This window comes from Mytilus edulis, chromosome 5 (genome assembly GCF_963676685.1).
Source record: "Mytilus edulis chromosome 5, xbMytEdul2.2, whole genome shotgun sequence".
NCBI lineage: Eukaryota > Metazoa > Mollusca > Bivalvia > Mytilida > Mytilidae > Mytilus > Mytilus edulis.
This window is the reverse complement of record NC_092348.1, coordinates 49836763-49854361: the sequence shown is the minus strand read 5'-3', so window position 1 is coordinate 49854361 and position 17599 is coordinate 49836763. Positions and strand designations below refer to the sequence as shown.

The following is a 17599-nucleotide window of genomic DNA, read 5'->3' as shown; positions in this document are numbered from 1 at the left end:
AATAGCTCGAGTACTGCTGTAACGATAATTTAGAATTACTTTAAAAGTTTAAAAGTAAAAACTTTTAAAAATATTTCCTGTAAAGAAATATCGTATCTAAATTCCGAATTCATTTCGTATATTACAATCAAATTGATACATCCGCGTTTCCGGTTTCTATTCAGACTCGAAAGATGCATGTTGCACAGCATCAATTTTTCCAGATAAAGTCATTAAAAACCTTTTCATTTGTCAACGTTTGCCTTACAAATCTCTTTAACCTTTTACATAACCCGTACGAATTGTATTGTTGTTGCTGCAAATCAGCCATACCGGTAATGGGCTCTGAATTTGACAGTGTCCACGAAAAATAAGCTCCACATCAGATGATTTTTAACCCCCATAACAATTACCAAAAATAAAAGAAATCTGCATGGGGACCTTCATGACAGCTTTTGGTCATTCTCGACTAAGGGGGGACCATGAAGACTTGGCATTTGAATGGTTAAAAACGGCAATATTGATACTTCTAATTCTATAATGAAAATTCAAATAAATATAATTTAAATAAGCAATGAATTAGCATGTTCACCACTCCTTGTATGGAGGGATAAAATACTTCTGATCGCGCTACACTGTACAGCGTAGACAAGGTTTGTAATGGTGAAAGTTCCTCCATGGTTCAATTTTCATCCATGGAGATCCCTGCAGTCCTAACAAAAAATGTTGCAACCCTGTTGTGCAGCGCAATCTCAACAGCACCTTGGGATTGATTATCCAGGACGTTTAATGTGACCCTGAGGAATGTTATTCCACTTGTCCCGCAAAGCAAACTCAAGCTGACTTTATGATATTGGTGGTGGTTTTTATCATCTAAACCATGTCAAATCTGATGCAAAATTTGCTCGATCAGACCAAAATCCAGCGAAAAGCATGACTTTTGGCCAAGGCAGGTGCCAAATGTCTATGTAACCACCACTGACGGTTTTTGGTACATAATGAATGATCTTTGGTCTACTGAATTCAATGTTTATGCCAGACGGCCATTTAGATGTCATTAAGAAAGACTGTGGTGCTCTTTAACAATTTCTGCGCAAAAGTGGTTCTTTACTGAAATTGCTCCAAAGGATCTACTGTGACCACCTTTGGACAGACATCAGAGCCGATATTGGATATGTTAAAGATCAAATGTTTCGGTCTTGCTGAGTGTTTCTTGCTTTTTGTACCTCGGGATGTGGTTTATCATTAAATGATCCATTTTGGTTGAATTTTTGGATGATTTGGGTTATTGTAGAGGCTATAACTTCAGTCTTCTCGTAATTGTATGCTGTGAAAGGCTTCATTGGATCATGCTCAAAACTGCTTGTCATGGTTGTCAGAAAGTCCTGGCATTTACTCAGATGTTTATTGCAGTTTCTTAACAATAAGGGCTGGAAAATCCATGACATTAGCCAAGCTTTAAATGACAAAATTGTGGAAAATGGTGCCTTTGTTAAAAAGTGGTGAACTCGGTTTATGTCCATTCAAAATAACCCTTACTTCACATTTGTTCCAAAATTCACTCAACCGTAAAGTTGTCGACAATTGTCTTAAAAGTCATTTCTACCACCTATACAAAGTTCTAATATAAATAAAATAAAAATTATAAAGTTTTTGGAAAAATGTAAAGTGTTGCATTTTCATTGGCACTCAGTATATATAAAGAAAATTATGGATTGGGTATTCTTGAAGTGTTATTTGGCATATTCAACTTTATGGAACAAAACATTAATGCTTTTTTATCACAGGAAAACAAGAATGTGTCTCCAGTACATGGATGCCCCACTCGCACTTTCATTTTCTATGTTCAGTCATCAGTGACTGTGAAATTGGGGTAAAAACTCTAATTTGGCATTAAAATTAAAAAGATCATATCATAGGAAACATGTGTACTAAGTTTCAAGTTGATTGGACTTAAACTTCATCAAAAACTACCTTGACCAAAAACTTTAACCTGTAGTGGGACAGCAGAAGGACGAACAAACGGATGCACAAACCAGAAAACATAAGGCTCCTCTGCTATCATAGGTGGGGCATAAAAACTTAATTCAAATAGTTTTTTGGGAGGGGTTGAAATTGCTGCAAGTTTTGTTTATTTGAAATCGATTTTAAATGTATCTATTTTGGTCAATCAATTTTTCCCAAGTTAAGTTAAGAGGGGGACAGGGAGTCAGTGAAAAAACTATGTGAATTAAGTTTTTTACCCTACATTGAACTTTTGATGTCATCCCTTAATCATGGATATATGATTTCGTGGTTTGCCAAATTCTACATACAAGACTATATAACATTCGTATTTCGTTGAACACTTAAATTTGGGGTTCATCTTTGCCCTAAAATTCCACAAAAATTGATATCTCACAAATAATAATGAATTTTTAGTAAGATATCTATTACAATATCGGATGATTGTGAGGTGAACGGGTTGTGAATTCTGGCTGCTAATCAATTTTCTTTTTAAATCAACTCACTATATAACCTTTCACAGATTCTGAAAAGTCTTCCTCTTCTTCATTTACTTGCTCCTAAAATGACATATGATAAATGTTTCATTAATAATTACAATGATTTACATTTACATAATTAGTAATTTCCTTCTTATTGGTTTTTTTTAAATACATTTTCCAATATTTCATAATTTCAAAATCAACATAGAAATAATTTTTTTTTTTTTAAACTGGGAAAATAAATCTAAAATTCTTAATCAATTAACCTGCAATATCTTAGGAATAGCTGTATAACCATGCAAGAGTAGGATCTGTTTCTGCTTGCTATATTCTTCATTGTTACACCATAAACTGACATACTGAAACATAAAAAAATCTATAAGGCAAAGAATAGCCTTCATCTTGAAGGATAAGTGAAAACCGATATGGTATGGTAAGCTAAAAAAGGCCTCCACATGGCAAAATGTAAATGAATTGAAAAGAGAAAACCAACAAGCTAATTTAAGCTAAAAGCATTAAACGAAGAACAAATAAGGCACAAGAACCTGATCTAAAAAAATAAATAACTGTGTCTCATTTCCATTTTCATTGTCAGAGTTAGGATACATACAACTGGTGATCACGAAAAGAAGTAGACCCATATAGCCTAGCTCAATAAGGAGTTCATGCAATTTCCTTATGTTTTAATGTAAAGAAAATAAAATCTTTTCCCTGATTCTGTTGGTGTTTATTGGGATTTTGAAAATTTTGCAAACTGAAATAAATTGAACACCTGATCTGATTCATTATCTCCTTACCATTGATAAAAAACAAACAACTGATTTCGCCATTTGCAGAAAAAGGTCTAAACATAAACAGTTTGTGTAGTTGAATTTAAAGCATACTTGTAAATGCTTGCTATGACTTGTTATTCTATAACTATTTTTTTGAAGTAGTTCAGTAATGAAGACAACTAATGATTGATTTGAAAATCTGAATGAAACATTTTATCCGAAATAGATCAATGGAACTCCATAAGCTGCAACTTTTTCAGACACAAAATTTCAGAACAGGATAACAAGTCTTTAAATATTATCTTCATATTTACCTTGTCAATTATATTCACAGCATTATCACAGTTTTCCTGTACTGCATAGTCTCTGGCTGTCATGTTGTCCTATAAAATATAAACACAAGAAAAAAAATGAAGAATGTGTCTATGGGACACAGATGCCCCCTTCTGCAATTTTTCAATTTACAAAGGTACTAACCATAGAACAGCAAAAGTGACACCACCTAAATTTTTATTAGATCTGTGTTTGGTGGGACGAGGCATTAAGTATAAGTTTTATAACATTTGGTTTAGGCAAACTAAAATAAGAGAACTGATACAGCAAATTTAGCAATATTTTTCATTTATAAAGGGACATAACTCTAGAACTTTGAAAGTGACTACACCTAATTCAAACTTGATCTGTTTTTGTTAGTAAAAATCATTGTGTATCAGTTTCATAATATTTGGTTGATGCAAACTAAAGTTACAGATAAGTTATTAATTTTGGGATGTACAGAATTACAGATAGACAAGTTTAAACTTAATGTCCCCTCCCCTATGGCAGGGGGCATAAAAAATACATTTTACAGATTACAATGGAAAAACCTGAATCACTCATCTATTTTGATTTATTCCTATTGTCTAATGAAAAAAATGAATAACTGTATTTTCCTATGATAGGTTTATTTCATTAATCACTATATTTTTACTGGGATTGTGGTATTATCAATGGTTGGTGATTCTGTTACAATCAATCAACCTATCATTCTGTTTTTCCATTTTAATGAAAAGTTACCGGACTAATAATTATATCTTACTTTTTATTTCACATTATTATTGATTCTTGAATAACCTGCCACAGGAAATATTCAGAATTGCAAGAATGAATGGAACATGTTTGCCTGAAGTTGGAAAAATGTGTTGTGTTGGAGTAACATGTAGACAATACTAGAAGACCTGCTTGTGATTTTAGAAGAAGACCATAGCATGACTTAAACTAGAGGCTCTAAAGAGCCTGTGTCGCTCACCTTGGTCTATGTGCATATTAAACAAAGGACACAAATGGATTCATGACAAAATTGTATTTTGGTGATGGTGATGTGTTTGAAGTTCTTACTTTACTGAACGATTTTGCTTCTTACAATTATATCTATAATGAACTTTGCCCATTAGTAACAGAGAACTATATTTGGTAAAAATTTACATATATTTACAATTGACCATTTAGGTCATGTTGACTTATTTGTAGATCTTACTTTGCTGAACATTATTGCTGTTTACAGTTTATCGCTATCTATAATAGTATTCAAGATAACCAAAAACGGCAAAATTTCTTTAAAAATTACCAATTGGAGGGCAGCAACCCAACAACCAGTTGTCCAATTCATCTGAAAAATTCAGGGCAGATAGATATTGACTTGATTAACAATTTAACTTCTTGTCAGATTTGCTCTAGATGCTTTGAATTCATAGTTATAAGCCAAAAACTGCATTTTACCCCTATGTTCTATTTTTAGCCGTGGTGCCCATCTTGGTTGAATGGCCAGGTCATCGGACACATTTTTCAAACTAGATACCCCAAAGATGATTGTGGCCTAGTAGTTTCAGTGGAGATTTTGTAAAAGATTACTTAGATTTATGAAAAATGGTTAAAGATTGACTATAAAGGGCAATAACTCCTAAAGGAGTCAACTGACCATTTTGGTCATGTTGACTTATTTGTAGATCTTACTTTGCTGAACATTATTGCTGTTTACAATTTATCTCTATCTATTATAATATTCAAGATAATAACCAAAAACAGCACAATTTCCTCAAAATTACCAATTCAGGGGCAGCAACCCAACAACCGATTGACCGATTCATCTGAAAATTTCAGGGCAGATAGATCTTGACCTGATAAACATTTTTATCCCATGTCAGATTTCCTCAAAATGCTTTGGTTTTTGAGTTATAAGCCAAAAACTGCATTTTACCCCTATGTTCTAGTTTTAGCGGTTGCGGCCATCTTGGTTGGTTGACCAGGTCACGCCACACATTTTTTAAACTAGATACCCAAAAGATGATTGTGGCCAAGTTTGGATTAATTTGGCCCAGTAGTTTCAGAGGAGAAGATTTTTGTAAAAGATTAATTTAATTTATGAAAAATGGTTAAAATTGACTATAAAGGGCAATAACTCCTAAACGGGTCAACTGACCATTTTGGTCATGTTGACTTATTTGTAGATCTTACTTTGCTGAACATTATTGCTGTTTACAGTTTATCTCTATCTATAATAATATTCAAGATAATAACCAAAAACAGCAAAATTTCCTCAAAATTACCAATTCAGGGGCAGCAACCCAACAACCGATTGACTGATTCATCTGAAAATTTCAAGGCAGATAGATCTTGACCTGATAAACATTTTTATCCCGTCAGATTTCCTCAAAATGCTTTGGTTTTTGAGTTATAAGCCAAAAACTGCATTTTACCCCTTTGTTCTATTTTTAGCCGTGGCGGCCATCTTGGTTGGTTGACCATGTCACGCCACACATTTTTAAAACTAGATACCCCAAAGATGATTGTGGCCAAGTTTGGATTAATTTGGCCCAGTAGTTTCAGAGGAGAAGATTTTTGTAAAAGATTACTTTAATTAACGAAAAATGGTTAAAAATTGACTATAAAGGGCAATAACTCCTAAACGGGTCAACTGACCATTTTGGTCATGTTGACTTATTTGTAGATCTTACTTTGCTGAACATTATTGCTGTTTACAGTTTATCTCTATCTATAATAATATTCAAGATAATAACCAAAAACAGCAAAATTTCCTCAAAATTACCAATTCAGGGGCAGCAACCCAACAACCGATTGACCGATTCATCTGAAAATTTCAGGGCAGATAGATCTTGACCTGATAAACATTTTTACCCCATGTCAGATTTGCTCTAAATGCTTTGGTTTTTGAGTTATAAGCCAAAAACTGCATTTTACCCCTATGTTCTATTTTTAGCCGTGGCGGCCATCTTGGTTGGTTGACCGGGTCACGCCACACATTTTTTAAACTAGATACCCCAATGATGATTGTGGCCAAGTTTGGTTTGATTTGGCCCAGTAGTTTCAGAGGAGAAGATTTTTGTAAAAGTTAACGACAACGGACGACGACGACGACGGACGACGGACGACGGACGACGACGGACGACGGACGCCAAGTGATGAGAAAAGCTCACTTGGCCCTTCGGGCCAGGTGAGCTAAAAATAAGAGCTTTGAATGATTTTGAGATGAAGAACAGCAATAAATGCACAAAGTTCCCTTACATTGGTTTTGTCAAGTGCATGTAGGGATTTCGTATAATGAATAAATAGCACTTTTTCCCCATTAAAATTACTACCTGAATTCTTTGGGTAACTATTTCAGCAGATGATTGTTGTAAAATGTTCTCTATAATATCAGGGTGCATATCACAGTCTATACAATGGAACAATATATTTCTTCCCTATAATACATAAAAAAATATTATATTCATAGTCCATAATTCATGGTTTTAATCAATGTGCCTCAATAAAGATAAATACAGTAAAAAGTTTTAAATTTAGAAGCATAAGATTTCTTCTAGTTTCATCTGTTATCATATATTGCATGGACAAAGCACACTTTGATGGATTTACAAATAGTAAAGATGATTTTTATAGAGTTTCATAATGTGAACAATTACATTCCACTCGGAAAGTTAACATAAAGTTCGGTGGTTTTTATATCAACTTTGTGACTGAGTCAACCAATAATACATCAATAAATATGACCTTTATAACAATATTTTTTCCCAATAAATAAATAAATCATGAGATTTAGAAAAGTGTATGTGACACAAACATTAAAGGTTAACAAAGTTAATAGATACACATCTACAGGACACCCACATCCTTCAATAATGGGCAAAAATCCCAATCAAACAGGCCAAGAGTCAACCAATGTGAAAAATTCAACAGGAAAAAGTAAGCTCCTTTTGATGAATCTTGACTAGTTTGAATTTCCTTGATATAAAAGGACAAAATAAATAATAGCCATGTTTAATAGCCCATTGATAAGGATAATGGAAACTGATAAAGAATTTGAAAAAAAATAACATATCAATAATATGTCATAACATTTTATACATTGTAGCTAGATGACCCTTGAAACATGTAAGAAGAAAATGGAAGGAACCAGTTTGCAGAAAATGGAAGAACAAGTTTGCAGAAAATGGAAGGAACAAGTTTGCAGAAAATGGAAGGAACAAGTTTTCTAAAATTGGAAGGAACAAGTTTGCAGAAAATAGAAGGAACAAGCCTATGAATTATAATGAATCAAACGTGTTTTTTTTCTATTTTGGAATCATTTATATTGGAGGGATACTAATTTTCTTTGATTTCGTTGATCACAAATTTCTAAGTTCAAAGATTCACAGGTTTGTATACAGACTTTGACAAAACTACTAAATTAAATATTCCTGAAAATTGGTACACATGAAAAATAATAAATCAACACTATAATATTATGACAGTTCTAGTACAATTTTACCTTGTAATACATCTTGTCAACAGAGAATGGTTTCTTCGGTAAGAGTATTTTAAGGGTATGAGCATTAACCACTGGATACTCCATCATAATACTGTAGTAAGTTGGTATATCAAACTGAAAGCAAACAATCAAGTTGATCTTCATAAATGAGTAAGTATTTAATGAGCAGTTTGTAAAAGTACATACTAAATGAATAAACTGTTTATCACATGGCTCTAAAATCACACCTACAGACAACCCATTTTCTATAATTTGTTTATGTGAGTTAAGTTCCTTTTCAGAATTTCACAAATCTTGCAGACAAAGATCTGTTTATACCAAGGCCTTATTATTTTGTCGATGATATTTTTAATGGAAAATGTGAATCCCTACAATTCTCCTTTGATAAATCATGATATTTACATCATTACATACATTTGTACATGTAAAGTGCAGGTCAATATACCTGTAAATAACTTGTCAATAACTTGGTTTATATCAGGTTAATTAGTGTAAATGTGTATTCATGTGGTTTTTTGTTTAAATGTACTTTAATCATTCTAATCATTTTCTGTGCTTTATTTTGTAATTCATTTGATTGTAAAGCTCAAATTTTGGGCACCATGATTGGTTAATAAAATTATCTATCTAAAAAAAAAAAAAAAAAAAAAAAATATCTTTTACATGGATCCATCATCAACAAGTTGGGAATATCTGTCATTTGAAATATCTATCTGGGAGATGAAAGGAATTACACACTGTTGTTTCCCAAATGCCGTGATCTATATTTGTGTGTGACATCATTGGGACAATAATGTTTCAAATCAATGGATATACACAATAGGTGGAATAAGTGTTTTGGGCAGGACAACAAATGGTGGATAACATCTATCAAAGACTAAAGTTAATACTAATTCACTTACCTCTCTGTATGTCATACACAGATCAGTCCTGGCTCCCAGCGTTGGCAGGAAGGTTATCAAATCTGTGAAATTCTGACATGCTGCATAGTAAAGAGGTGTAGCATTCCTGTCTCCCTAGTAAAATTATTGTATAAATATTAAAGTTATATGTCTGAACTTGTGTTTGATAAATTTCAAACATAACAAAGCAAGTAAATGGAGGCCAAAATTTCAAACATAACAAAGCAAGTAAATGGAGGCCAAAATTTCAAACATAACAAAGCAAGTAAATGGAGGCCAAAATTTCAAACTCATGAGTCAAGAACAAACTGACAAACAATGGCAAACACTTTTTAAAAGACTACCGGTAAAAGTAAAAATACAAGGACAGATTCAAAATCTAAAAACAATTCTATGACTGAATGATGAAAAAATTACATACATTTATTGTATTTGGAGCTAGAATATAATCAATGATAATAGTGAAGTAGCAAAGCATAATGGATAAGGGGGAAACAAACAGGGCCAAGAAGTGTCCATGGTAGATACATTTTTTTTCTTTAAAATGGATGTTTACCATATTTCTAAAGTTGACATTATATTTTTCTTGACCAGCTGTCATTCTTTTTACATATTGAAGATCTCCTGCCAGTACACCATGAGCAAGTGCCTACAATAATATATACATATTCTTAAAATATTAATCACCTTATAGTAAAATTTTCTTCTTTTTTATATTTACAGGTTGGTTTTTTTTTATAAATTTATTTATGAGGGGGGTTGGAGGGGTCCTAATCCTGAAATCCTTGGCTAAAAAACATGAAATCCTGAGGTCCTGAACTTAAAAAATCCCGACATCCCAAGATTCGAAAAAAGAATTCCCAGATCCCGAAAGGACCAATCTCTAAATCCTGAGCTTAAAAACTCCACATCCTGATGTCCCGCAAAAGGTCCTACCCCCTCATTTATAGACCAACGGCATGCAGTAGTTGTATGAATATTGCAGACAATTTTATACTAAAATCTAAAAATTACACTCAAGATATCAAAACTACACAAGAAAATTTGTTTTGATTTCTGTAGTAATGAAAAAATGATGAATAAAAAAAAAATATATACATGCATCATCAATGTAACTATTTTATTTCTTACTTCTTGATAAAAAATATATGATATCTGGTCTCCAATTACCATCTTACTTGTTCTTCTTTTTGTGTGTCCTAAATAATTTTGCACAATATACATAAATCTTCAGAGCATAAGAGGTAAATGAACAAACAATATTACATAAAAAGATTAAATAAAAAATCTTCACAGAAATGAAAATATTACCACAGATACTTTGATGCCACTTATAATTCTGATGACATCTTCTGTTCCTTTATCCAAAGCCAACTGAAGTAAACTTTTCCCTTCCTAAACATAAAAATATATGGTCCTTTTATCAGTTGTCAGTGTGTCATTACATTAAGAAACAAGAAATTACATCCATAGACACCATGCTATTCTTTAACTACAAGGTATCCCAATTATGCGTTAAATGATCAAAATCCTTTCCAGGCATTTATTTTAAAACATCATGATGAACATGTGTATTACGCTTCTATTTGAAAATCATGTAAAACTACCTACTTTATAGTGATCAGAGAACTATGAAATTTAGTTAAAACCCTATTTTGTATATAGTTATATTTTGGCTTTGGACAATGCCATGCTAATTCTAAGACTGTTTAGATTTACACTTACATGTAATAATTGAAATTGAAAAGTCTGTGAATACATGGTTATTCATTAGTTGGAATTGCCTTTGAACTAGCTTTAAGTAATTCTCAGTACTCTTTGATAGTGTCTGTTTTTATCTTTTTGTTAGGCTTCTTGTGTTCCTAGTGCCAATTTGATAAGCCCTTTCACACTGATTTTTATTGTGTGTTCTTATGTTGTGTTTGTATACCATTATAATAGGCAAGGAGAGGGTTGAGCTCTCCCTAACTTGTTGAAGTTTAACCCCACAATATATTCTATGTTACTGTCCAATGTCAGGAGCCTGTAATTCAGTGGTTGTTGAGGAAATAATTAATGAATTTATACTGATTTTACCATGGGTTGGCCACGAGCGACAGAGAGTCTGTCATATTTTTTTTTATAATAATGTTGGTTTTTTTTAGTTTCTTTACTGTTTTCTAACTTTTTTAGGGCTGAACAGTGTCCTATACCGGTAGTTGCTTAGATCAAAATAATTTTGTGTAAGGTGGATAGTTGTCTCATTGGCAATCATACCAAAGCTGCTTATTTTTAGTTCTATAATCAAATAATTACAGTCACTAAAAATCCAAATCAGTTATCCATCAAACGGGACAACCTTCATTTTGATTTGCATTAACAAAAGTTTATTATGAAAATGAATGATTGTTATTTCTAAAAAGTATAATGACATCTTTTTACTTTCTGTTATAAAGATCTTTTTTGAACCGCTGGAATTTGTTGTAATGGCACATTCTTTAAAAAACTTGAAAGCAGAAAAATTATTGTTTGAGGCAATAATTACCAGAACAGAAAGTAGAATGATGTGTTGTTAGATCTGGTAAGCAAAGCATGAACATTTTTTTTATATTTTAATTGTTTGATCTGATTTTTTTTTAATCTAATATAATATGTATTCTAGTCCATCAAACTCTTGACAGTTTTCATACTTACTACATAAATAGAAAACTTATTTACCTTATAAATATCTACTTTACACCACTGATTGACTAACTTCCTTACTGTACTGATATCATCTGTTTCAACAGCATTCCATAAACCTGGCTAAAATTTAAAATTAGTATATATAAAATAATGTTTAACTAAATATTCCTATGGTATACAATTTCAAATAGCTTATTAATCATTAATCATTTTTCTCCTATTGAACGCAACTTTAAAACAAATACAGCCCACATCTATGTCACTTTTATCCACACTACAAGCCCCACTTCTTTAAACACTCTTAAGAGCAGTAAAATTACAGAAAACAAATACATACTACCATTACACTGCAGTTAGCATAATAAGAACAATCAGATTTCAGGCCACAAATAAAGAAACAAAATAGTCTTCAATTTACAAGTAAACTATTTTACAACCAGGTGCTCCGCAGGGTGCAGCTTTATACGACCGCAGAGGTCGAACCCTGAACAGTTGGGGCAAGTATGGACAAAACATGCAAGCATGATACAGCTCTGAATTTGGATTGTGATCAAATTTTTGACAATACATGTTTTTTTTTTACACAAAACAAATGTCAAGATTTTACAAATCAATTAAAGATTTCTTCTTCAAACTTTTTAAATCTAAAATTAAATAGTTGACACAGCATAGGTTTCTGACACAGAATGAATGTGGTCTAATGAACTTAAAAGGTTTTTTTTGCCTTTGAGCAATTCACTATGCTGTTGAATATTAATCCTCTCAAAAAAATGTTTTAAGAAATTTTCTTTTTATTTATGAAATCTGAAATGCAAAAAATTTAAACCCCCCCCCCCACCTTTTTTTTCACATCCCTGTTTCCCTTTTTCCAAAACTGATATCAATTCAAATTTCTAATGGAGTTTGCAACAATAACTACTCTTTTAAATACATCATAAAATATTAAAATGTAAAATAAAGTGCTTGTTATCACTGAATGGTAAAGATTGGTTGGTAGTAAAAGTGAATATACATTGTTTATTGTATAAAACAATAAAAAAAACTTCATCAGAAACATTTTATATTGGCAAATTTCCAATGAAGTTATTTACATAAAGTTATTGGCAAATAAAAATAGAAAATGACATCATAGTCATGTCTGGCAAATGTCCAACATACACTATCTAAAAACATTTTAGATAAGATAAGGAAAAAAAGCTTCATCAGCAACATTTTATATTGGCAAATTTCCAATGAAGTTATTTACATAAAGTTATTGGCAAATAAAAATAGAAAATGACATCATAGTCATGTCTGGCAAATGTCCAACATACACTATCTAAAAACATTTTAGATAAGATAAGGAAAAAAAGCTTCATCAGCAACATTTTATATTGGCAAATTTCCAATGAAGTTATTTACATAAAGTTATTGGCAAATAAAAATAGAAAATGACATCATAGTCATGTCTGGCAAATTTCCAACATATAGTATCAACTACTATTCTATACAAAGAAAGATAACTCCAATTGAAAATTAATTGCTATTGCACAATATTGTGCAATTAGATATTTCTTGCTATTGTGCAATACTGTGCAATTGAAAATTTCTTGCTATTGCACAATACTTGATATGGAATCCTGATTTGGACCAACTTGAAAACTAGGCCCATAATCAAAAATCAAAGTACATATTTAGATAAAGCATATCAAATAAGCCCAAGAATTTAATTTTTGTTGAAATCAAACTTAGTTTAATTTTGGACCCTTTGGACTTTAGTGTAGACCAATTCGAAAACTGGACCAAAAATTAAGAATCTACATACACAGTTAGATTTGGCATATCAAAGAACCCATTTATTCAATTTTTGATGAAATCAAACAAAGTTTAATTTTGGACCCCCATTTGGACCAACTTGAAAACTAGGCCAATAATTAAAAATCTAAGTACATTTTTAAATTCAGCATATCAAAGAACCCCAAGGATTCAATTTTAGTTAAAATCAAACTAAAGTTTAATTTTGGACCCTTTGGACCTTAATGTAGACCAATTTGAAACGGGGACCAAAAATTAAGAATCTACATATATAGTTAGATTCGGCATATCAAAGAACCCCAATTATTCAATTTTAGATGAAATCACACCAAGTTCAATTTTGGACCCTTTGGGCCCCTTATTCCTAAACTGTTAGGACCAAAACTCCCAAAATCAAACCCAACCTTCCTTTTATGGTCATAAACCTTGTGTTTAAATTTCATAGATTTCTATTTACTTATACTAAAGTTATTGTGCGAAAACCAAGGATAATGCTTATTTGGGCCCTTTTTTGGCCCTTAATTCCTAAACTGTTGGAACCAAAATTCCCAAAATCAATCCCAACCTTCCTTTTGTGGTCATAAACCTTGTGTCAAAATTTCATAGATTTCTATTCACTTTAACTAAAGTTATAGTGCGAAAACCAAGAAAATGCTTATTTGGGCCCTTTTTGGCCCCTAATTCCTAAAATGTTGGGACCAAAACTCCCAAAATCAATCCCAACCTTCCTTTTGTGGTCATAAACCTTGTGTTAAAATTTTATTGATTTCTATTCACTTTTACACGACGCAGACGACGACGCCAACGTGATAGCAATATACGACCAAAAAATTAAAATTTTTGCGGTCGTATAAAAACTTTCTTTTAACATTAAACTAGCTTCTTTTCAAATATAAAAGCACATTCTTTCAGAAGGTGGTTGTTAATTTTGTCAATGTCTTAAATCATTGGTAATTAAATATAATGAATAATAGTTGAAACTAAAGTATTTCTTTCAAAGAAATTTGTAAGTAAAAAGTTTTACATAGAAACACATGTTATATGTAATTATTACAGAACAAAATTGGATTTTTTTATTCAACTTCATAAGTTATTTCCCTCATTATAAGTAAAACTGTCACGGAATAGAAGTTCCTTCATAATATAAGTTCCAAATGGAAAAAGTATTCTGGAATAGTATTTCAACTGGAACAAAAACTTTCTCTTAACATTAAACTAACTCCTTTTCAAATATAAAAGCACATTCTTTCAGAAGGTGGTTGTTAATTTTGTCAATGTTACTCTTAAATCATTGATAATTAAATATAATGAATAATAATTGAAACTAAAGTATTTCTTTCAAAGAAATTTACTTATAATGAGGGAAAACAAAATGTCAGCCATGTAGTTGAGAGGAAAAATAAATAACTAAAGAAGGCCAATGGCCGAAACGTCTTGAAAAATTGGTTTATTTATACAATTATAGATATTACAGTAAATGTTCATAACGGATAAATGGTATAGAATATTTGTTCCGATAGGAACAGATATTATGACATTGTTTATAACAAAGTTTCCAGTAGAACTTCTGTTAGGCGGAACAAATATACGTTGACAAAACAACAAATATATTTAAACTATTTACCATATATCTTAAGCACAAATCTGTGATGTTCTTTGGTAAGCTATTTTGTCGCAGTTTGTCAACTATACTTCTGCCTTCCTATAAACAATATGATAAAGACTTTAAATTAAAATGTGAATGCTTTAATCAAAATGTGAATGCTTAAATCAAAATGTGAATGCCTACTTACCATCTCATCAGCAAAATAAATTTGCCTTTACAATACCAGTGGTTTATATTTACATTTTGAAAGGATATGATGTGAAAATTAATAACAAATCCCAACATGCATATAATGGGGTTATATTCATAAATCTAAAAAAAGTTGATTATGTTTTATTAACTTGAATGACAAAGTTTTACTGAAAATCAATGGCGACAAACTTCTCTTTAAAGCTTCTTCAGAGTGAAGTCAGGTATCCTAGGGCCAGATGCTGCTCACTTCACCTAGTGTGGTGACCCCTGGGTCTTGTTGTTAAGGTCATTGCATACTGAAAAGCTATTGGTGAATTAGAGTACTGAAAGACAATAGTTTAAAAGCAGTACAATTCAGAAGAATTTGTTAAGATAAAGGATTTTCTTTTAAAAGAAAGTCCATGTACTCAAGTTCTACAAGTGGCAGATTTCCACTGGCTACTTTTGAAAGCCCTGCATTTAATTTTTCCTATGTGTAAAAGATTAGGTATCAAGTTACCAAGTGCATCTGCATAAATTGTACATGTATGGTCTTTATAAACTCAGTAAAATTGTTAACAATTCTTGTCAACTAACCTTGTTTCTAACAAATACATCAGCATTACATCTAAGGAATGATTCTACGACATCAGGGTGTACAAAGTCAGCATCGTACAGATATTGGTGGAAAGCTGTACTGCCATCCTATAAAACATATATATATTTATACATAAGTATAAAACCTTTAACATATTAATATAATAACATTACATGCATGTTTCAACATTCATCAGACACATTTTTTAACATTAGCTACCCTAATGATGATTGTGGCCATTTGGTCAAATTTGGCTAATATATAAGTTTCAGAAGAGAAGAAATTTTTGGCAAAAGTTTACTAAGACAGACGCCAAGTGATTAGAAAAGCTCACATGGCTCTATCATCCATGTAAGTTAAAAAAAAAAAAGACCAACATATACAGGTAAATGTACTTAGTTTTAAATATAAATTTCTAAATAGAAACTGCTCATACTCTATATCAAGCTTTTAATCATCCAAAGTTAGAAAGGTTGTGGATAATAATGATAATAGGTTGCCTAAATATGTCCAAATCGTTAAATAGCATGAAGTTAACAAAATCTTTGTTATTTGAAATGTTCAGGTCAGAATAAAAAAATATTTAAAATTGGCCTAATCAAACCCTTTTACCATGTACTAGATTCTCAAATAAGCAGCAATTACATATGTACTGCGATCAAATAGAAATATTTACCTCATCTTGTTTGTTAATATCTATTCCATAATTACTTAAAATGTAAACTAGCTGAGCTCCATCTTGTTGAACTTTAGGTTTACTGTTAAAGGTATCGGTAAGGTGATGGTACAAGTTACAGTTGCTGACCTGTAAATAAAAAGTGAATTCTTTTTTTATATTCTGCTGTTTCATCGCTCTATTGAGTTAGGGGAAAGGTTCAGCACTCACAAACTTGTTTAATCAGGCAACCTCCTTTTTATTGCTTTTTTTCAAAAATCAGGCCATATAGACTCTCATTTGAATTTTTGCAGTCTCTGGTGGACCCTTGTCTCATTGGCCGTCAAACAACATTTCAATAAAATTCTGTATATGTTTATACTGTGACTCAAAGTCAGACTAGGAAACTTGTTTTGGACATAAGTGATTTTTTTTAACATATGGAACTTCTGAATTGATTTTTTTTTATTCCATATGATGTGGAAAACATACATGTACAGTAAATTCTAAATCATTGATAGGTTCTAACTTTGACAGATTTCTTGGTTGCATGTGAACTATGAATTTAAGTGTTAAAAAAATACCAATCAAAGCTGGCTTATGTTGAGACTTTGTGAGAATTATGAAATAAAAAATCCACAATAGAGGAAGTATTCCTCACTTCTAAAATTTGGTTCCCACAAAAAAATATGAATCTCAAGTTGACCAATTGAAAAGAAACAATTCATTTAGTATCTTACTTTTATACATCATGTACATGTATAGTTCCTTTTACTTACTTTTGACAAAACATTTTTTTCTTCCACAAACAGTTTGCAAAGCAATTGTGAGTCTAAATTCTCAATGGCTTGCACAAAATCCATATCTATAGAAATAAAATAAATGCTAATTAGAATAAATAGAGTAATAGCTTTAGCAACTAAATGAGATAAATGGACACAAAGAGTTATCTAAACATGAAAGCTCTAATGGTTTTTAGTAGATTTGGTCACTTTACAATAAATATTCAGCCTGCTTTTTAGGTTTATGATATTATGATAGAGATTTATTGTCTATGTTGGATTATTGTTGATGCAGTTACTTATCTAGAAGAAATTATTTGAAGAAACTATCTGACTTACTTTTGTGGCTATTGAAATAAATACTGATAAAGTGTATTAAAATATA

At 31.5% G+C, this 17599-nt stretch overlaps 1 protein-coding gene across 1 annotated transcript in view; it reads right to left on the bottom strand.

The window, feature by feature from the left end:
• Window positions 1-17599, bottom strand: part of LOC139523868 (uncharacterized) — a 30854-nt gene that overhangs the window by 6361 nt on the left and 6894 nt on the right. The window contains exons 2-14 of the mRNA XM_071318232.1: window positions 17212-17297; window positions 16454-16582; window positions 15777-15884; window positions 15027-15104; window positions 11642-11728; window positions 10256-10339; window positions 9501-9593; window positions 8945-9058; window positions 8043-8156; window positions 6874-6978; window positions 3553-3621; window positions 2732-2824; window positions 2490-2543 (exon numbers count right to left, since the gene is read on the bottom strand). Of these exons, the coding sequence (XP_071174333.1) occupies window positions 2490-2543; window positions 2732-2824; window positions 3553-3621; window positions 6874-6978; window positions 8043-8156; window positions 8945-9058; window positions 9501-9593; window positions 10256-10339; window positions 11642-11728; window positions 15027-15104; window positions 15777-15884; window positions 16454-16582; window positions 17212-17295 (1212 nt within the window). The 5' untranslated portion in view covers window positions 17296-17297. The remainder of the gene's footprint in view (window positions 1-2489; window positions 2544-2731; window positions 2825-3552; window positions 3622-6873; window positions 6979-8042; window positions 8157-8944; window positions 9059-9500; window positions 9594-10255; window positions 10340-11641; window positions 11729-15026; window positions 15105-15776; window positions 15885-16453; window positions 16583-17211; window positions 17298-17599) is intronic.